The 23,467-nt window shown below is 44.7% G+C and overlaps 1 protein-coding gene across 1 annotated transcript in view; it reads left to right on the top strand.

The window, feature by feature from the left end:
• Positions 1-23,467, top strand: part of ECT2L (epithelial cell transforming 2 like) — a 2,055,529-nt gene that overhangs the window by 1,740,797 nt on the left and 291,265 nt on the right. Inside the window, exon 19 of the mRNA XM_069608104.1 lies at positions 3,209-3,365. Coding sequence (XP_069464205.1) covers positions 3,209-3,365 — 157 coding nt within the window. The remainder of the gene's footprint in view (positions 1-3,208; positions 3,366-23,467) is intronic.

Consider the following 23,467-nt stretch of genomic DNA (forward strand, 5'->3'; position numbering starts at 1 on the left):
ATGTAATCTGAAAACTGTCGTGTCTTCCAGGGACCTATCCAGTGAGGACCTGCAATGGAGAACTCCCCCCGAGCTCCGAGGACCCATCGTGCAAAGCTCCTGCTCCTCATCGAAGTATCCTGGAAGCCAGTCCTGTGTGCCTGCCGTCCGGAGAAAGGGTCAGAATAAGACTGCTAGACATCTTGAGCAGAGAAGTCCCTTGGTGTCACCCAGGGTCTGGAGGTGCGTTTTATGACCACTGGAAGCCGTCGCCGTCTACCACCCCGAAGAGGGGGTACCCTGGCATAGTGCTGCTGGACACCCGGAGTTGAGAAAGTTCCAAACTGGCTAAGGACATTTGAAAGGACATACTTGCTGTCACCCCTGATCACTTTTTCCTGCCGGAGAGAGCCCAGAGTCGTTGGGTCAAGTGGAAGGTCCGTCAGTTGGTTTCCCACCACCAGAAGCTAACAAAGACGTCTCAAGGGTTCAGACTTGGTGAGGTTCCTAGGTCCGCTCCAGTGGTCGAGTCCAGGTCTCCAGAAGCCGTCCAGAGGTCTGTGCTGCAGCTGCAGCACCGAAGAACGAAAAGTTGGAAAACCGTGATATTCCGAAACCCGACACCAAAAGTGACATATGCACCTATCGCCGCCAGAAGTCATCGAAGGGTGCCAGGGGTCTTAATTTTATCTGCCAAGCCTTTAGGCATCCCACAGCAGTTCCATCTTCACAGGACTTCTACAGTCGAAGAAATCGTTGACCAAAGGAGAGCACCGCAAAGAGCCAAACTGCTGCACTTCAGACAGACTTTGATTCCTTTTTATTCTTGAACTCAGCATCCCAGTAGCTCCTTCTTCTAAAGTAGGTCCATCCTCGGGGGGAAAATCATCAAGTAAAGCCGAGCAATTCTGCCACTTCGCCAGCCGTGGAACCAAAGGTACTGTGACGAGGAAGAGCCTCTTCTAGCCTAAGAAGCCGTCCAGGGGTCCCAGATTCGTTTGGATCCTGTTTTCCTGTGGCCTCTCAGGTACTTTGGGGTGGTAGAACCTTATAAAAGAAAGCATAAGGTTATTGAACATTATTGGACTGGACTGTAAAAGACAATGGGCCTCATTACACGGTATGCGGTAACCATGGCGCTATTAGCGCCATGGTTGCCGCCGGTATTTTACTGTGTCCACCTTGGTGGATGGCGGAATTACTGCCCTACTCCAAGGTGAGCGGGGGCGGTAATTCCCCATTCACCAAGGCACTTCCCCATTCCCAATTTTGCCCCCATAGGGCTCAATGGGAATGGGGAAGGAGCTAATTACGGTACCGCAAATTGCGGTACCGTAATTAGTACCAAGGTCCCTTTGCGGGCCCGTTCCTTAACGGCTGGTAAAAACAGCCATTGAGGTCGGGTCCCGCAAAGGGACCTCGTAGTAAGCCGGTAAGGGTTTACCGGTACCGGTGCCCTTATCGATACCGGTAAACCCTTACCGCATTCCGTGTAATGAGGCCCAATATGTTACTCCCCAACTTTTCCATTACAGGTTGTCCAGGTGGGTGGGATCCTCACTCAGAATGATCTATCTAAGTTAAAGAACGTTTTCTGACACTGTTCACAACTAACCTGCCTTTCTTCTCTATTCTATGCTGCTATACCTCATTTAAGAATCCACCTGCCTATTTAAAACTGTCTGCAGTTAGTACGTCTATTACTGGATTTAAGTAAGGTGTGGTACCACATAGAGTGTATATATTTGCCATTCTTTGAATAAGTATTCCAAGTACAAAGTGCTATTATTAATTTGTATATTTGGTAGCGGTAGTAACCTCATTTTATATAAAGAAGCTGTGTTATCACCTAACATAGTATGTGGACATTCCTTTGTGGGGGCTTTGGGGAAACACTGTACTTAAGGATCTGCCTGCATCACCTCCTGAAAGCTTAAGCCTGGCTTCTTGCCACGTTACACCAAATGCAGAGCCTTACTAGGGTGTGTTGTGTCTTTACCCTACCATATGGGCAGAAGTAAGATACCCCCCTCCAGTCTTTTCAGCACATCCATCGTGCTAAATTCACACTGCGGCCAAGTCTGTGGGACGCTGCATTTGCCTGGGGTAGGGAAGGCACACAGTTCCAAAGGGGGAGGTCCCTGTGGTGCGGAGCAGTCACTTTCAGTCTCGCCCATATTGTGAGCCAGGTCAGTGCCATGACGCTGGCCTGGCTCTTGTGGAGTACCTTTCCAGTTTAACGTGAGGGGGAGCCGGACCTTACAAAAACCAAGCGGCTGCAAACTGTGCCTGCCCTGCAACCCAGTACATGGGGAAAGTCTGGGGCAGCGAATCCCCCCCCCTGTGTCATATGCTGGATCAGAGTAGCTAATTTCAATCGTAGTGTGCCAGAGTGCCACAAAAATGTACTGAACTCTGCCTCCAATTCCTCGAAGAACGATCGCCAAGGCCACAATGGAATGTTGAGGAAGAGGTACAGCAACTTAAGGGAGCACTGTCCTTTTTAACAGCGCAATCCTCCCAGCTATGGTCATTAGCAGTGGCGGCCAGGTCTTAAGTTTGGCTGCGAGGTACACCATATAAGCGGCATAGTTATGCTCATATAGGTAAGTGCCTTGCCTGGTGCCAACAATGCCCAGATAGCGAATAACAGACGGGGACCAGGTAAACCCCTGCAAATCATTGGGTCCTGTAGTGATGTCTGTCAGGGGGAAAAGCTCAGATTTGCCAAAATGTACCCGCAAACCAGACAGCTCCCCGAACTCCAGAATATCCATCATAATAGGCTCAAGATGGATCTGAGGATTTCTAACGTACACCTATACAACATCAGCATAGAGTGATATCGTTTCAGGTTCCCCTGACAACCGAATTCCCCCATATCTGTGTTTATGCCGAATGAGATCTGCAAGTGGCATGTTTTCATTTTATACTGATGATTTTGGGCATGATTTTTATTATGTGCTATTCTGTTTTATGGATTTACTGTTCGATTATTCTTAAACAAATTCAATAGAATTGAATAGTAAGTTAACTGAAATGCAACCCTATATGTTCCAGGTTCTATGCGTTTGAAAAACATATTCTTCCTTACATGCATAGCCTTATACTGATACAAAGAGAGAAAAGTTGGTACAAATTAGTATGCCATATTTCTCCAAATATCTTAATGAAGGTTTCCATACATGCTCCATACCTTGCTATTAACAGGTAATCTTCCTCTTTATAGTTTACAGGAGTTGCTACTTTGCCCAGCTTCTCGATTTGAGCAGTATGTCGATCTCCTCTATGCTGTGCGACTTCACACCCCAGCAGAGCATGCAGACCGTGAAGACTTGACTGCTGCAATCAAACAGTTGAAGCACTACAGAGATTATATTAGTCAGGTTAGTTGCCATACTTTTCTTTTATTGAGTGTTTTTCTAGAGCACTTATATATTTTCTGAAGTACTCACATTTGGCTGAGAGAAAAAAAGATGTGTTTGGGGCAATGACTCTTGAGGTGAGCTAGAGTCTCTGCAGCTTTTATATTTGGAGGAGTTGATGTATCAGAGATTGGGACAGTTCATTCTGTGCGCATTGTAGCTCCACAAGGACAAGGTCTGGAAGCAGGAGACGCAGGAAGCTGGGGGAATACCGCCAACCTCTGGGGAAGAAAGTAAAAGGCAAAGCTGGAAGCTGCCTGTAAGTGGGAGTCCTAGAAGAGAAGCCTAACCCGGGGGATCACACCCATACCTTCCCACCTTGAGGTTACTGGGGGCGAGAGCCCAGGACACGCACCATCCACCCTGGGGTAAGAAGGAAGAGAAAAGTTTTTCTGTGGAAGTAGGGCTTTAGGGTATTGGCTGCCTAACAAGTACCCCGATAAAGGGATGGTCGCAAATACTTATCATAGTTAGCTGTATCAACCTGAGGTCCAGGTGGGACCTACTGAACTAAGGTCTGGATGCAGACCTGTGGAGAATGCGGAAAGTCAAAGTCTAAGGTGCAGCTGTCAAAAAACCTGAAACCCAAAGCCTAGGAAAAGACCTGCTGAGAAGCCCGACACCCGAGGTCTGCGGAAAAACCTACTAGGAAGCCTGAAACTGAAAGTCTAGGAAAAAACCTGCTGAGAAACCTGAAACCCAATGCCTAAGGAGAAAGTACCTGCTCTGCATCCTGAAACCCAAGGCCTATGGGAGAGGCTTGCTGTGCATCCTGAAACCCAAGGCCTATGGGAGAGGATTGCTGTGCATCTGAAACCCAAGGCCTATGGGAGAGGCTTGCTGTGCATCCTGAAACTCAGACTGTTAGTGGACTGCTGGGCATCCCGAAAGCGAAGGTCCCTAAGAGAGGCGGGTTGTGCGTCTTGAATTCCAAGGCCTATGAGTGACCGGCTGTGCATCCTGAAACCAAGGTCTTTGAAAGAGGCCTGTGGCGAGGGATCTGGTCTATGCATTCTGAAACCTTAGGTCTATGAGAATGGATGGTTGTGCATCTGGAATGCCAAGGCCTATGTGAGAGGCCTGCTGTGCCCCCTGGAACCGAAGGCCTAGTAGAGAGGTCGTTGTGAATTCTGATACCAGAGGTCTAAGCTACAGACAGCTATTATGAATAATGAACAGAGACAAGGTTCAGAAGAGGACCACCTGTGAAACCGGGAGGAAACCAAAGTGAAAGAGGGATCTGTTGAAAATCCCTAGAGAACCAAGGAGCAGACGTGTTGTGAATCTTGAATAAAACTAAGGTCTAGTTAGGGACCCGTTGAGCATCCTGAGAGAACTGAGGGGCAAGGAGAGGGACCTTTATTAAATCTTGAATAAAATTATCCAGGAGAGACATGTTAATATCCTGAGAGCCAATGCCTAGGAGGGACCTGACGTCCAAACAGTCTTTGTAAGGCCTATGAGAGAGCTACAGAAAACAAGGGCCATGAGAGACCTAAAAGTTATTGTGATAAGGCTAAAGGAAGCGAGAAAGTATTGAAAGCCTGAATCCTGGGATTGAGCTGCACAAGCAAGGTGAAAGAAGAAAGACCTGTAGGCAACCGATACGAGAACCATCCCAGAGAAACTATTATGTTTTGTTATTTTATATGGACAGAATAGAAGAGTAGGTTATGAACTGTTTTCATTGGGCCACGTCTTTTGAACTTTGTTATTACCCTAGGGTAGCCAGAAGGCTACAATAGTAAGATTAGGTTGAACCTTTCTGTTGGCAGTATCAATTGGAGATTTTTAGACTAGGTTGTCAAATTAATGGCAAGGACCTTTTAGATTAGGAGCTGTTGGAACTTTATTATCTCGAATAAGCAAGTGTAGAACCATCGCAGAAATGTCCACTTTAGTGCAACCCATATTTGACACAGTTATACATTCTAGAACAATCGTTTATAGTACCTAATAGGCATTAACCCTACATGTTTCTAATTAAAACCACTGACAATCAAGATACTGGTTGAATTTCCTTGTGTTCCCCACACACTCTATTCAGTATGTGGGTGAGTCGCTTCATATATAAATGTTACTTTTATGTGTGATTATGAAGCATACAATAAATAACTAGTTTATGCATTGTGGAGAATCCTGGTATCCCCCACTAAAACCCTAACTAGAGTCTCCACCCAGGTGGTCAGGAGAGGGCACACGCTTCCTGATTCCAATCCTGGGGGTGGTGCACTGCGGGAGGATCACCTGGGTGGAGACCAGACGCAGGAAGGTGGGGAGATTTCACAGGGTGAGACATGGTTGGGTGGCGACAAGATAATTCCAGTAGAGGTTATGGCATCCTGACATTGTGAAAAATATCAGTCTATGGTTCAAACTAATTTAGTAAAACCTAGGATTACAATATCCAAAGATAATACCTCTTCAGAATCATTATTTTATAACCTCCAGTTCCCATGTCCACCACAATATCAGAGTATGCCAGCAGGAATGGTAAAAACTACACTTTTTCTAAACTTTGTCTCTTCAAAAGTTAAACCTATATCATTCCTATGCGGATGACACGCAAATATATGTAAGATTAACACAGCCTGCTGAGGCAATTGAGCGCATATTAAAATGTGCAGAGAAAATTCAAATCTGGAAGCAGGACAACAAACTCCAACTAAACCCCTCCAAAACAGAGATTATTGTTTTTGGTCCCAGAAGAAACTGAGCAATGAGTTGGACTTAATATCCTGCCCAACCTTGTTTGGATTGGTGGCTGATTACACTCACTGTAAAGAATCTTGGTGTTATCTGGCAATTTAGCCGGAGCTGCAATCTACAGGTAAACCAGATAATTAAGACTTGCTATCACCAGATGAAGCTTCTCAAACCATTACTTCTACTCATTTCTGAGAAGGACTATCCTATGGTGGTGGGTTCTCTTACAAACACCAAACTGGACTACTGTAATACTTTGTTGGTTGGGTTAACTAAATACCAACTGCAATGGCTTCAGGTGACACAGAACTCTGCAGTGCGACTGATTTTCTCAGTCTCTCAGAAAAATGTGATATCAGGTTTTCGGAGGAGCCTTCACTGGCTCCCAGTGCAGAGCGAAGACAGTTTAAATTACAAGGCTTTTAAATGTATTCATGATTTCGCGGCTCGGCTTTGCTGATGCAGATCTTTATTTCGGCCTATCTGCAGTTACTCTCCGAGTTGCAGAGCGTGCTCTAAACATACTATTGTGTCATCCTACTCTGCACAACGTAAGAAGCACAGGCACCAAAAGGTCCGGAAACTGTGCAGAGGGCAGGGGTTCATCCTGAAGCCAGACAGTAGCCCAACGAATGAAAAACGTCCAGGAAGAAACAAGGAGGCAACGACGTAGGAAGAAAACACGCCACATGGACTGGGTCGCTAACAGGAGAAGCATCTTTGCACATACCGAACGTTTGGGAGACTGCTGAGTGAACCACAGCACTGAGAGTCAACAAGGGCTCTTGCTGTTTGATGTTCATTCCCTGGAGGGGGCGGAGCCTGCTGGTGGCCCCGTGAATCATCATGTGACTAGAATACACTTTAAAACGCACCCGCATTCACTCTTGCTGCGTTAAGCCTGACAGAGGTAAAGGGCGCCGGCTGTTGTGCGGCTGTTTGGCGCTGTGGCGTATCATTACTCTATATAGGGTGCTTTTTTGCCTGCCATACCAATCAACAGGTTGTGTCAATCATCTAGGTGATTATTGCTCTTACCCGTCTAGCGATTTTGTTGTACAGTGACGAACGACACGAAAATCACTGTTGGTTGTACTCTATTGGGCTGGGGGTTGGTGGGTTTCTCTTTTTCGAATACTATTATTTTGTATTAGTCAAGTCATATAAAAATGGCAAATGGCCTGTGAAGTGGCTGATGTGCTGAGGTAACAATGAAAGCTCTTACAGCACACAATATTGACTCTCTTGTGTGTAAAGGCAGTACTTCATACAATGATTTGCCAATGTTGGATACCCTAGATTCAGGGACTAAAACTGATCTTGTCAGTGGTACAAATAATACTACTCAATCCACTCACCTCGCTCAGGTACATGCTTCCTCTGCTGTTTCGCACGCGTACTTAACAGAGGAGAAAAGGGAGTGCTTCACGGAGAACCCGAGTGAATGCATGACTCTATCTGTTCCATATAACTCCAAAGGGGAGCCTTTCGTTACTACCATGAGGAAAATGGCTGCACTTGATGCGCAAGTTAATTGGTCTATCACTATGATGACTCCTCTTGTGCTTCGATCATCTAAGAAAGTAAATTTGAATGGAGTAACAGGTAACGGAACACTGGAAGCAACGCCGCAATCTTTAGTGTTCTCTCCCGAACAAGTTGAAGCCCATTTCAGGTTGTCACAAGATTATCATGGTGGGGGCACAATTGATGCATGTGAAACAGAACATCAATCTACTAGTCCCCTTCCTGTAATTACAAAAATACTTGACCTTCTTGATAAGGGCCATGAACTCACACATTTGGAATTAAAAGAAACTAAGGCGATCTTGTATCACTTATGTTCAAAAATGGATAAAATTGAGTGATTTATAACCCCTGTTGACACATTGAGGTCTATGCAGTGTGAAAAAAATGATAAACGAAACATTGCGGTCCCTCCGGTGAAACATGATCAAAGCACGCAATGCATGCAAATTGGTAGCCATGAAGGGGACAAAGTTATGCAGTCAATTAAAGTGCCATCTGATATTGTGACATGTAAATGTGACAATGACTTGAAACAGATTATAGCTTCAGTGGAGGCATTGAATATCACAATCACTACACATCTTTTGCAAACGGTGTCATCCATACCTACGCCTGACAGTCCATCTGTATTGGTGGAAGAAATTGAACACCAACTAAATGTGCAAAATTTGAATTCTTCTATTGAGGAAAATTCAATATTTATGTCTCGACCTGCTAAAAGGATGCACTTGCGTGCTGTAAAAAGACGTGCTAATAGAAAGAAGGCAGCTTTGGAACACAAAAAAACAATGACTAAAGATCTTAAATCAACTTCTATTATAGAAATCACAGATGATGAGCATATAGACTTGGAACAACTAACTGAAGAAAGTCAAGATGCACTTACATCTAAAATTAATTTATCGGAGGAAACCAGAGATAAGGGATCCCCTATCCCCCCGACAGTGAAGGAAGTTATGCATATTAGGTCTTTATCTCCAGATGTCTGTATTATACATTCGGCGGAGCCAGTCTCTGAGAAAGCAACAAATTGTAAGATTGCAATTAAACCAAATGTAGGTATGGTACCTTTAAAGGCTCATGATATCTGTGCTAAAAAAAAGTGCAATGCTTGCAAGTGATTCTGATACTAAAGATGCTGTGAAAACCACTTTAAATAGTTACTTCCCGATAGTAGGGAGAAGTTGTACAATGAAAGGAGAAATCAAACAGTCGGATCCTGCTGATAGAGTCGCTCCTAAAATACCCTTAAGGAAATCCTATAGTGAAGTGTGTATGCACCCTGCGAGTTTGGGGGAAACCGTTATTAATGATCGAATGTTGAGTACGAATGAGCTATTTGTTGTGAGACCTGGTACGAATGAAGAAACAAATAGAATGAAGGATGTAAGCGTAGGAACAACTGTAAATAGTGAGTATGTTCTAAATAAAAATATGTCCTCGGTTGTGGTAAACGGAAAGGGCAAAAAAACTGAAGTGGTTGTGGTACCTTTCACAGTCCCGTCTGAGGACCCTAAAATGAGTAAACGTAACAAGGTTGAATCTCTATATTCCCCTAATCGTATATTAATTCATGGCCCTGCGCTAAGTAGATCATTATCTGAAATTAAGAACGAGAAGGGGCCATTATACAGAAATTATGAATTATTTGAAAACACAAGTAAAACTAAACATCTGGAAAATCTAAATGAAAATTCAACTCAATTTTCCCATGCTCTTATTAGTGATCCTTTGAAAGATATATCTTCTAAAACTCCAGCAAATAAAATAAATCAAACTGAGCCCCTGCAAGTTTGACGCTGAAAGACAGTATATTATCGGATTCGTTGGTGATTCCTCTAATTTGGCGGATAGACAAATTAATCGTTCATTTATATTTTCCTTGTTCCCTGGACTACCACAATTGAGAATGGCAAAATCTCATGAAATCAATGAAATTCATCTGGTTTAGTCGTGAGGAAATAAAATATGAGGGATTGAAACTTTTTACTTTTTCATCTGAGAATGATGCAATAGAATTTTTGAAACCCTTAAACGAGGGCGATGGAAAGTCTCTCAAATCCGGTATATCTGCCATGAGTCCTGTGACGGGTTCAGAGGGTGAAATATTGGAGCTATTGAAGATGGTAGCCAATGCAAAAGGTTTGCCTTGGTTGGAACCAATGCTTGCGGCTATGATGTGTCCTAAAACATCTCTATCCGATACATAGCTATCTCAGAACATAGAATTTAAAATAATTTCATGGAATTCTTGTGGATCTGTGAACTTAATGAAATGGCATTCTGCATTATCACTCAATGGTCAACCTATGATAATTATGGTACAGGAATCCATGAATACTGAACCTCTTTTGCTGGCTGGTTATTCAACCTTTTATTTACCTGCACAGAAACACTCTCAAGGGCGTCCCTCTGGGGTTTTAGCGGTAGCAGTAAATACATCTCTCAAAGCTCACTCAAAATTGGTATGGGAATCTGCAAGTTTATTGGGGATCCATCTTAATATGCCATCAAGTGAATTTCCTTCACTGATGATTATTTCATTATATTGGAATCCTGCAAACATAACAATTTATCAAATGTTGGATGAACTGGAAATGTGTTTAGAATTCATATCTGGTAATTGCCGGGCATGTGAATTTATCGTAGGTGGGGATTTTAATTGTGATTGTAGAAATATGACTGAGAGTGATATACCAAACCTATCGACTTTCTCGCATTAGAGGTTCTAAATTTAGGGAAATTCTAACCGACTGGGACATGGATTTATTGGTATCCAGTGATATGAAATTTAAAATAACATGGGAACGAGGTAAGAAGAACTCAATGATAGATTTTATATATGTATCTCATAATTTACTAAGGTATATGACTCCTTTAGAAATAGGACAGATAGCGATTGGAGATCATGCACACATTTCCACAATTTTAAAATTGAAATATCAAACGCTAAGACCCAACATAGCATTAGAAGTGCTGAAAATTAATCGCCCTTTACACTCCATCAGGTGGAATCAAGGGATGTGTAATCAGGTGGTAAAACACGTATCCATAGAGATGGAGAGGATCCGCCAAGAAGGAGGAAATTTAGGATCTATATCTGGAACTCAGTATTCTGAAATAGTTAATGCAGCTCTTATGAGGTTTCGTAAAAAACAAAGCAATGTAATACATAATCATGCATACAATTCTACATGTAAACTTCTAAAAAGGGATAACAATAGGGCACTGAGACATCTGAAGAGAAGCTACTTAGGTAGTGCAGATAGTAAGGTAAGGCGGAACTTAATTCTGTCTGCCTACAAATAAGATTTGAGATTCGCCCGTATTTCAAGACACAATGAGGAAAATTGTGCACTTATCTGCGCAATTACGGCACATGACACACGTATAATTTGGCGCACTAAACATTCTGATAATAAATTTGTTGTACTATCCATGCCTAATTGTATTCCCGATCAGACATGGCAAACATACATCACGGCTAAATATCAGATTCCATATGAGTTACGGCACGTTCCAAGTGTTTATTTGGCGTATACTACCATCCCACGGTTGAATTGGAATCTCTGCGACATCATATGGGCAATTACTCGGTTGTCTTATTCGAAAGCTACAGGGCCAGATGGGCTTTCCCCGTGTCTTTATAAGGCGGACCCGGAGTTATGGGCTGTCATTATAAAATCTAAATTTGAAACCATTATTAACACGGGGGATATTCCATTATCATGGCTATCAGCAAACATAATCCCTATATACAAAAAAGGTGACCCAGCTACACCGGAGAATTGTAGACCAATTTCACTAATCGATACTGAGGCTAAAATCTTTCCTATTCTTCTATTACATGACCTTGAGAAATTTATTGAAGCAAATGGTCTATATTCAAAATATCAAACTGGTTTTAGGAGGAATATGAGTACTGCCTTAAACGCAGCTATTATGGCACATGTCATCGCAGGAGCAAAGGAAAAGAACTCTTAATCCAGTTTATATTGCAATGATTGACATGAGCTCAGCCTTTGACAATGTCGTGCGTAATTTGTTGTGGATGAAAATGGCGAAACTTGGAATTCCTACAGTCTTGTTCTATTGGATTATTAAATTGCATTCGAATACATCGTATAAAATTAGAATAACATCAGATGGTGGTACCACTACTCCAATTGGGACAGCGATAGGTTTAAAACAGGGTTGCAATCTTGCGGCTACCCTTTTTAACCTATATATGTCTGACTTAGGAGCGAACTGGGAAAATAGGAACCTGTTTTGTGTAAAAGTGGGGAGCATTCATTTAAAATGGATTGCCTTCGCAGACGATATTATTTTGTTTGACCCCACTCCTGGAGGGCTTCAAATCAAACTTTTGCTCTTTGAAGAATTTGCAAAAGCTCATAATTTGACTCCAAATCCAATAAAAACAGCTATTATATAATTTGGAGTCAAATCTAAAAAAGGTAACTACTGATGGCAAATTATGGGTAAACAAATATCTTGTACCAATTATGCAATTTACTTAGGGTATCATTTATCAGCCCAAAATTCAATTGGTACATGGTCCGAAATTATTAAATGCAAGACTAGACCACTTTTGTCCCAATTGAAAAATATATACACTCGGTACTGCAAGTTTTCACTAACTCCTCTAATAGAATTTATGACACTAAAAATTGAGCCGTAATTCTTTATGCACTTGATGTTTGTTTATGTGATATGGCTTCTACGCTTGACATCTTACAGGGCATATATTTGAAATCTGCAATGATCTTACCTATGTCTGTTCCAAATGCCATCATCCGACACAAATTGGGGTTGGTGTCTCTTTCTACTCGATGGAAATGGAGGCAGCTATCTAACTATCTAAAGATACACTTTCCCCCTACCAATTTGTTGTATATGGACATGAACTCTGTTAAGTAACCACACACCTAATTTGTTTCATAATTACCATCTGAAAATGCAACAAGTATTGTCTGAAGTGAACATCACTGTGGACGATATATATAAACGTCCCTGCTATGCTAAAAAAAAGCTTTTTGAAACAGATTGGTGTGCTAGGATAGACAAGATTATGTCTTATAAGCTATTTAAAGAGTATGGGTTACACGTTAAGCAGCGCATCCCACGTTATGAGCATATTACGATGTTCCCTTGTGAACATACTAGAAAGATATACATTCGATTTAGATTTAATCTTTTGTATGCAAGGGAAAGAACGAAGAACTGGAAGATGTCTGACACCAAAGATCACGTTAGATGTCGCTTTGATGAATGTAGTGAACCTTTTGAAACATTGAAGCATCTTATTCTTTACTGTCCTCATTTTAAGAAAATAAGAACTGATAGACTAATGAATTTTGTCAATATTGAATATGATGATTGTCTGGAAACTTTATGGTTTAGAATGATGCAGGGAACCTACAAACCATTAATCTATGAATTGGTAAGCTATTGTAAGCATATTGAAAAGGAAGTGGAATTAATCAATAATTGAGCTCAATGACACTCCATAGAGGAAAATTCATTGAGGGTCTTTTATGTAATATAAACTGAGCGCAAATAGGTTTGTTGAAAGTTTTGTAAATGGTGGTTTTGATACAAAATATTAAGAATTTATATTTTCTAATTTTGTATTCCCTAACTTTGGAAAGGTTTTATTGTATGATGTTTTTTATATGTCTTATCTTGTAAAGGTTCTACATGAAATTGTTTTATGTACTTGAACCAAATGCTCCTGCCTATTTAATATCCAAAATCGTAAACTATAAACCTTCCCAAGCACTGCGCTCGTTGGACAAATGTCTGTTGGTATTCCCCCCGCCCTTCCAGAACTACTTCTTAGGGTGACAGATGATTTTCTTTTGCAGGCCCTCGAGCATGGAATTCTCTGCCGATACACCTTTGTCAAATATATTCTCTAACCATCTAGCTGTTTGCATAGTGTTCTGATTGAATGGCATTTTTCAGGTTATTAACACTATATTAATAATCTGCGCCTAGATGCAGTTTGCTGCCAGGTTCTCTTTGAGATATGCACACTACAAATGCAAAATTGATTCATAATTCCTCCTCTAATAATATCACGGGAGGGAAATCCATCTTTAAATCTTTCAAAGAAGTAGAAGTAGAGAACGTGAATTATCTAAAATGGACTGCATGTCCCAAAATCCCTCATGGACTGTGAAGAAGAGGAGGGCTAAACAGACCTGCAGGAGTCAAGGTCAGGCAGGCAAGCCTAGTAGCGTGTGGCAGGGTCAGAGAATTAGTCCTAAGGGCCTCTACCTGAAACCAATTAACCCACCTGAGGGTCATAAAAGGCTGCAGCAGGGAGTAGCAGTAGAAAGAAGCTGGAGCAGGAGCTAGGAGGTCGGCAGAAGCAGAGCACATACCTGGCAGTTCACATGGAAGTGTGACCACAGAAGGGACGCCGGAGCAGAGGAAGGTCAGATTTCACTTGCAGCCTCTGAATTCATCCTCTGCTCACAAACCCTGTTTGGCTGTGGCAGCATTGGAAGAGACTGGAAGAAACAGGCAGAGCTTCCAGATGCGCCTAGTTGCAGTGAATGCAGAGCTGAAGTTGTGCATTCTCCCAAGGCCTGTGTGCAGAAGCAAACCGAGGGAAACCAGAGAGTGGAAGACTCTCCTTTTAATGAGGCCGGATCGGAGACCCCGTTGCAGCAGTGGGGTGTGGATCCCAAGAGTGCCTGTAGCTGTAGCAGAAGAAGAAGCTAAGCCAGGTAGCGGAAGCAGCATTGCCCCGCAGTCATTATACTTATGGAGTCGGGAAAAGGAAGCTCCGGACTCCAACTTGAGAGAAATGCTTTGCCGGTAACAGTAACTAGCTTTATTCGCACTTGCGGATTCAGCTAAGCAAGTAGAAGTTGTTCGTAGAAGTGGGAAGTCTTTCTAATAAGGGAAATGTACCACACTCTTGTTAAGAAGCTGAAGGACCTGCATTTAGCAAAAGCATCTCTCTTCCCCATTATAAGAAATAATTTGTTGCTGAACGGTCGCGTGGCTCCTATTAACAAGGAGAACGCTGCCGACTGAGCTATTGAAGCTCCGAAATGTTACAGGCATAGTTTAAAGAGGCTGCGCATGTAAAAATGTTTCCTGACACCTTGGAGGCTGAAAGCTGACCGAATGGTGGGAATGTGCATCCTTTGAAGTGGCAGTTCAAGACTAAAATTAAATCGTGTGTGCCTAATTTTGTTTCCATCAAGCAACCCACATATTGTAACATATCGAGCACTAGTTGTAGGAGTCGTAGCAGTGGCAGAAGCTGAACCAAAGAACAAGCATTACCCAAGCCCATAGAGTGAACTTTGTTAACGTGAACCCCGCTCAATTAAGAACTATACACAGTTATCCTAAAGTCGTTTAAGTTGTTGTTACCTGAGAGTCTTCAGGAGAACAGCTTTCACCAGATACTTGCTTGTGGCTCAAAGGGCTTTGCCCCGCACTTAACGGTTCCATGTAATAATGTCGCCACAAAAATATCGCCATACAAAAATATCGCCGAAAAATTGTCGTTTTTTGTGACGACATTATTGCCTGGAACATGCGGGGGACACCCCCGCCACCCCCAAATTTTTCTTTTCTTTTTTTTTTTGCCCCTATCGCCACATATATGGTCACCCAAATAATATCGGCACGACATTTTCCCGGCGATATTATTTACGGCGACCATATATGTGGCGATATTAATACCTGATACCCACTTAACCACCAAGCAAGAAGAATGGCACCTTTCCTCAGATTACTTGTGGCTCCAAGGGCAATTGCCCCGCAGTCACCACCAAACAAAGAAGGAAAATACCCTTCCCAATACAGTAGGTTCGAGTCACAGTATTTTCAAGTTTCAGTGGCTTCACCACACAGTCTTTGTCACAGAAAGTAGTGCTTGCCTTTGTACAGTTCCAGTTGGCACTCAGAGAGAAAACTGTAGTGCCATCCAAAGCCTAAGGCCTTTTCAATGTGATTTTACACCACATGCTAACTCACAGCTTTGCAAATACTCATTTAGGTTTAGGCAGTTTTAATACGTCCTTTAGTGCGGGTGAAATGGCCTGTGTATGTGGGAGTTGGTTTCTAGAGGTTAGGCATCTCCAGCGATTGCTAGCAGTTCAGCGTTTATTTCAGAGAAAAGCAAAAGTGAGGAAGGTATGCATAAAGCTCACAGCAGGAGTCAACGCAATACCACAGGAAAAGACCCTCAGTAAGCGTGCAGTTCGTTTTTCAGAAAAGAGAAATAATGTTTGTCTGGTGCCTCACCTTAGAAATCACGGATGTAGTGTTTCCATAATTAGAAATTCTCCAGAGAGTGGGAGCCGGTTATCGTGGTTTGTGACCGCTATCCCGGGAGAACACGGCACAACACGCCTGCCTCACTCCGCCAGCTTGTAGTTTACAGCAGCGCTTTCCACTTTGCACCTTGGTAGAACCTTAAAGAACTCGGAGCCAGTGTGAGTTGCAGGGACTGCTGCCACCCACTGATCTGATCACACTAATCACTTTGCACACCTTGCCTCGCTTTGCTACGACGAGAGGCTTTTCTGCGGGTGCACGTTTTTTTCTTAAAGGCACAGGCTGTCACTGAATGTAGAGGAGATCTCCAAAGACTCCAAATGTCTGTTCTGCTCAAAACCACTGATCACTTTGCACACTTCCTGTGTCTGTAAAATGTAAAAGGTTAGCTGCATGAATGGACACAAATTAATAGATATGATAGAAAAGGCTCTGAAGACAGTTTGGCTAGCTCTCACCCGCAGGTGCTAATATATAATGCAATCATAATCGACCTCCCTGGAGCGGAACACACAACCGAGCAGGAGCTACTCCCCTGCATTCGCAGGCTGCAGGAGCAGCTTAGCGCGACACCAGACAAACAATGTAAGCCTGTGGGCTTATTCATCACCACGATCCTTTAAAAGAAAAATCGATTGAAAATTCAACTGTATTGGAAAGCGTGCATTGCACTCCACTTCCTGCATTTGCACGTCTTTCTGAAGTCTGGAAACCGTTCCAACAGGCTTTGACTGCCTAGCAACCCGCATAACACAGTGTTGTTACCTACGATCGGAAGTACCTGATAAGATGGCAACGAGACACCTCCTACACCCCACTGCCTCTGCAGTGATTGGCTCTCTAATCTTACTTAGAGCCAATCACACCACCGGCAGGCGGTAGCCAGCCCATCCCTCTAAGGCCCATCTGGTAAGGCTCCTGTCTGAGCCTGTCAGAGCGTGGACGAGCGCAATGACTCCCTGCTTACCTGACTGCTGGCCACTGAGTGCAACGTAGGCATCATTCGCCTAAAGGCCGGAGACCTACCTACACTCCAAGTGAGTCTACCCTGTGACATTCCCCTGCACGCGACCCCTTCACACCATACGCCTGCCCACAGCTTCTTTGAAACGGTTATGGATTATCCTTTCCTTACTCGGTCACAGCATAACGACAGGTACCTTTTGGCCCCTCTGAGCCAAGACCCTGATCTACAAGCACGCCGTCCATCAAGAGGTACATTCCCTAATGCCTTGGCCCGACTACCCATATGCCTCAAGCCACCGACTGCCTCAATACGTGAATGTAGACAGAAAGCCTCCCGACTGACAAGCCACCTTCCTTGAAACCTCTCTCACCCAGACGTAATCCGTCTGACTCTTCTAACCATCGATCATTCCACAACAAGGCTTACTTGTATATGATTCAAATGCCCTTTAAACTCTCACCACATCCCTGAAAACACCTCCCCTACAATCAACTCCCGGACTACTGCCCTCCTTAAAAATTGATTGTCTCAAGCGTCAGAGAAGCTACGCATACCAGGCATATCTGGTGCAATTTGAGCACATGGGAGAGACCTCCAAACTTAACCCCTATCGCCGACTCTTACCTAGGCCTTCCACTGCCACCTAATGTATCTAGCTTGATCATTGGCAATAGCCTGGCTCACCACTGCATTTAGCTTTGCCGGACACTGCTGTTACGGGCCCTAGGCTACATACGGCATTGCCACTACCGTACTTCGCCACGCTTATCGTTGTACTTAGCCCTACTGCTTACTACTGTTACAGGCCCGCCTACCCTTTGTACCTAGCAACTGTACTTAGCTATGTTGTTCACTGTATTTAGCCCTATTGCTTACTGCTGTTACAAGCCTCACCTGCCCATTGTATCTACCCACTGTACCTAGCCACACTGCTCACTGTATTCAGCCCTCTAATCGAGGGATGTCGCCAATTATTAGTCAGGCACCTAATGGGCCCGACCAAACCACTGACGCATCGGCCCGATCAGAAGGCCTCCTCAACCACCTCTCCCTGACCAAATACTTACGCACACTGCAAATGGCACTGGTGCTACCTAAGTCACTTACCGTCCCACCCTTTAACTTCCTCCCATAGATGCATCCCTTCCAGCCAGCCACTATATCCTCAACCCGCATGACCACCCCGTACCCTAGCAAACCTCAAATTGCAGAATTTGATAATAAGCTGGAAGCATCAGATACCCATGATTCCACCCTGGTGCCATCATCATCCTCCTCCTCCTCCACTGAGGCCCCATCTAAATATGTAGGCACCCTACTTGCCAAAAAACCTTGCCCCTTAGAACACAGCAGCAAACTATCTACCTCCCACCATTCAGCATCCCACCTTCACCCATGTACAACCATCCCGACTTTCTCCCAGAGAAATCAAAGACTCAGTGACAGGACAAACGTCCTATCATCCATCAGAAACCGACGCCAGCATAGGCAGATCAGTTCGCCCCCTAACCTAGTCAGTCTGAGGGCAACCAACAATAGCCGTACAGACTCACATGAAGTTATCAAACACAACTCATCTCCTACCGCCAAACCTAAAGCTGAAAAAAGAAAACCCCTAAATCCTAACCCCCTGTAAAATCACTATGGCGGGCAACAGGGAAATGGAAACACTAACTCACATCAAGGCCAGATCCCTCCTAGCACACGCCCTGGACATTGCCGATCACCACCAATGACCTAGATTTCATTGCTAGAACTGAAACCTGGCTGCACCCAGCCACTGGCCGCGCCCTCTTGTTGGCCATACCAGACGGTTAATACATCTTCAGGAAAGATAGAACAACTTCCAAAGGGGGTGGAGTGGCAGTCATCAGCAAATCTAACCTTGGTCTGAGGGAAACTACCTATTAAGCCATTCTATCAGGAGAACTCATCTCCTTCAAGATACTGCCACATCCTCTCTCTCTCCAGCTTATCTATAGACCCCCAGCCCCTATATCCTCATTCGAGGAAGACATAGCCTCAATCCTCTCAACTAATACAAATCCTTGCTCCAAAATTTTCATTTTAGGGGACTTCAACCTAGGCCTTAACGACCTCACCGACAACCAAGCCCTCGGCAATACTATCGAACCACAAGACTTCACTCTCTGCGCCACCAAACCTACACAGGTCAAAGGCCATATATTGGACTGGCTCGCTGACTTCAATTGCCGCACCATCATATCAAACAACAGTCCATGCCCTTGGTCAGACCATAATGTAATTTTATTCTCCATTAGTGCTTCATCTCATCACAGCACTCTCCCCCTTCATGCACCACCAGCATTAGCACGCAAATATTGCAATATCACCTCAGACAACATGCTTCTCTTGCTACTGCCTCTCACCTTCCATATAGACCACATCACCAATCCCACATCCCTAGTGGATCTGTACAGCCTAACCCTCGAAGCAGCCATTAACAAAGGTTTTCCCCAAGGTAACCGCAAAGCTAAACCCATAACCCATACCAGATCCTGGTACACCACCAACCTCAAAGATTTACGCTCCAAAAAAAGAAATGCAGAGAGCACATGGAAAAAAAGCACCCACCCTCGAAAATAAACAGCATTTCATCACATTGGCCACAGAATACAAGGAAGCCATCATCCTAGCAAAGAGCAACTCGTACAAGAATTTAGAACGCCAACTCCGGTACAAGAAATCTCTTTGCCATACTACGGGAACTGGAATTGCCAGCCCCGCCACCAGATCACTGCACCAAGGACCAGCCCTGGTGCGAGAACATCCAAAAGGCCCTCACTGACAAGATTACCTTACTTCAAAATGAAATCAAAGATAAAAAACGAAAGCTTGCCCCCGCCAGCCAGCCCACTGACATACAGGCCTCGCCACCCACCCCCTACCCTAGGTTCAAATTCATACCTGTCACCACAGCCAAAACCATTAAAATCTTTAAGGGACTGAAGCCTTCAAAGTGCCAAGGAGATATCTGCCTGGCCACCATCATCAAAGACTGCGTCGACAAACTGGCCCCCTTTATCACATCTGTGATCAACTCCTTCGCCTCGAATTAAGTACCTGAAAACCTGAAAGAAGCATGGGTTCTCCCACGGCTTAAGAAACTGCTTAAGAAACCCACATTGGGCCACAGACATCAGAAAACCTACCAAGAAATGGTGCATCAGAACTTATTGGCACTGCCTGGATACCACGTAGGTACAACGGTGGGACAGATCTAGAAACGTTATCCACAGCTGTGTCAACAACAAACGGACACCTGGCTGGGGACCACGCCGGTGAGTGACTCCACACTAGAAGGCCCAGGAGTCAGGGCCTGATCCGGAACTGCAGCATTAATGAAACAGCCCGGCATATACACTGTGCGGAGATATGCTGGTGAGGTGCAGCAGTAAGGAACAACATGTCTCTAAGCGGCCTCTAATGGCGAAAACTAGACAAGACTGAATAATAGTGCGTAGCTGTTAGGCTCACCTGGTATCCACAGGGACGCCACTCAGCCGGGTTACTCGCTGGTATGCCTCTCAGCTTTGCCCTGATGTGGTCTGCGGGGAAGGTTCTGCCTGAAAATACAGGAGGACTGTGTTCAAGACTGACCGACTGGGTAGAATTAGGCGTGCTCTCCGTCCTGCCTTCTTTGCAGGGGCGCGTTGTCTTTCATGGGCGAGTGCGGTCCAGTTACTTCACTGACGCCGGCCCGTTTCATATTGTTCAGGTAGGTCTTATTGCTGTTCTTTAGTTTTGTTGCTATCCTGCATGCCTTTCTTTGTTTAAAATGTCTCTTTTTTCTTCCTTAGGTATGCGGAGCTTCAGCGCCGCAAACTGGTTTGGTTGAGACCCGCTGGTAAATGATGGCGCATTAAGAGCGCTATGATGCGGTAAGTGAGCGCTATGCGCAGCGCTGCGAAGTCTTGCCTTTGCTAACTTGTGTTTTCCTTCCTTGTAGGTCGCGGTGTTCTTCAGCGCGAGTGGAATGTCCAGAGTGGTGCCAGCCGAGAGGCGACCAGCCAGGTAAGCCTTTTGAGCAGTTCGTAATTTGTAAATGTCTCTACTGCTTTCTTTAATGTTGCCTCTATCTTCCTCTTTCAGGTCGTGCAGATCCGAGGAAGCTGTTCTCAGTAGCTGCAAGTGTTTAAAGATGAAGACTGCATGTAAGATGCTGCTGCTAATGATGTTCCTTTTGTCGCCTTGCAGGTTCTGCTTCTCCGAGCAATAGCTGGACACGGTGAGCGTCACGTTGCAAGCTGCAAAGTAACGCAAAGCGTGTTGTCTTGCTCGGGTGTGGTTTAAATAGCCCCAACAAAATAGTCCAAGTAAAGTAGTCCCTAGGCTACCACACCCACAACACTAGACCGCATAGCTTGGTTCTTAGGAACCAAGCTATGTGGATGCCTCCATGTTGGCTGACAACACAATAAAGTTGTTCCCAAGCACATTGTTTTTCATGGTGTGGTCTGGCCCCATGAGGGCTTTTGAAGAGGATGCCAGGCTCTAGAGGCCCGAGTCCTGACTCCACCTGGCCAATGGGTTTGCCAGAGGGGGTTTTCGGCGAGGGTCGTGACAGTAGCAGAGGCTCTGTGGGTTGCAAATCCACCTAAAGACTAACTATCCTGGCGCATCATCACATCAGTGATGCCGGCACTGGCTAGGTCGCAAGCGGAACAACTGCACCTTCTTTATAGGGGACGAGATGGGATCTGACCTCTCCCCTGCGATGCTCTGAAACCCGCCACCGAACGCAAATCGGTGAGGACTGCCCGCCTGGACCGATCTGCCCTGGACACCCTTGCTTGCTTTACAAAAATGGCCCGACCAGAGCATGGTCTCAACACTGCTGGGCAACACACACCGCCTGAGGTGAGGAACACAGAGACTGAGCAACCTGGGACTTCCCTAACACTGGGGCATATCCTGAGGCCTTATTGCCGTTGGAACTTCTGGAACGCAACGGAACCCCGGTGAGTGTACAACTGTTGCATGAGGGTGGACACACGATGGAGGGACGGGCCGAGTGACATGATCTAGGCACTGAAATTGGAATGTATGATGGCCCATTGAAACCAGACAGGGGCCTGACAGAAGGTGTGATTGCTGCACTGACTGGGACTGTGAGCACACTGTAGATGAGCAGGAGCTCGGGACAATGTGGGCTGAGACTCTCGGACTTCTGTGCTGACACCCCCTGCCTTACAATCTGCGAGGGTCGGCTGTCGACAGCCTGACTTAACACTGAACAGGTGCAGGCGCCGGCCATTGTCGCAACACCTAGTGAGCTTGCCTGGCAGGCACCTCCACAACTAAGACCCCCGGGTGGATTAAGAAAGCTTATCGGAAGTCCCTTCTGCTTGGAGACCCGTATTTGGGTTCAATGGATGCCATAGCACTGCCGCAGGAAGAGCACCTCTGAATACCACGTTACACCGACGGCTGGGGCAAGATTACTCTCACGAATACCCAGATCGTGATCTTGTTTATAGTGCTTTGAACAGCAACTCATTTTGCAGCAACTCGCCATAGTCAAGGACAAACTCAAAAAAACGTCCACCCAAAGTAAAATGGATCAATACGCTACTCATGCAGCGGGTTCCTCCACAGAACAAATACAATCAAAGGACACAGTGATGGCAAAAGAGGACATTTCTCTCAGGGATGTCATGAACGCTGTCGCTAAATCCCATGCCTCCATGGAAAAGTAAATGGACGGTTTTAGTGAAGATGAGTCGCTTTTACGCCAGGACCTCCAGAATTTAACATCCCATAGAGGAGAAGCTGAAAACCGCATATCCGGGGCCAAGGACGGGCTCCGCACCATGGAACAGCAAATGTCGAAGGTATTGGCCCGTTTGAAAACCATGGAGGACCGGGTGGATGAGGAAGAGGGCAGATCACAATGCAAAAACGTTTGCATACTGGGACTGCCGGAGAAGACAGAAGGACCAAATATGGAACTATCGAAAGAGCTCACCGAATGCCAACCGGACAATCCACCCCGGGCATGCACGGTGTTAGACAGAAACCTGTCCAGTTCCCTCTAGGACCACTGCAAAAGATTTAAGACTACAGGGGTTTGGCAGTAAACCCACTTGGTAGCAGTCTGTACCACACAGATTCACTTGGTAGCTGTGGCTGAGCAGTCAGACTTCCCTCAAGAAGAGTTAGGCAGTATACAGAGTATTCACAATAGGTCAAAAGAACATAGTAGAACAAGTAAACACTGACCAGGGCTTGGTGTAAAAGAGATATAATTAATTATTTAAAACCACATCTAGTAAAACACACAGGCACTAATGTTAAGCAGTTCAAAAACACGGTCACTAAAAGATATACCCTCCCTTAAAAGAATATTAGACAATTCTTAAGTAAAGCCCCACTTATTGTCAGACAGCAGTGAGCGCTTAACGCAGATGGCACTCTAATAATTCGTCTTAAAAAGGGAGAGAAAAGCAGAGTATAATTTGAAACAGATCCCAACACTTTCACAAGAACACAACAAGAGAGGAAGGCAAGTAAAACCGTGAAGTTAGAGTTC

This window comes from Ambystoma mexicanum, chromosome 4q, assembly GCF_040938575.1.
Source record: "Ambystoma mexicanum isolate Mex_15411 chromosome 4q, UKY_AmexF1_1, whole genome shotgun sequence".
Taxonomy (NCBI): Eukaryota; Metazoa; Chordata; class Amphibia; order Caudata; family Ambystomatidae; genus Ambystoma; species Ambystoma mexicanum.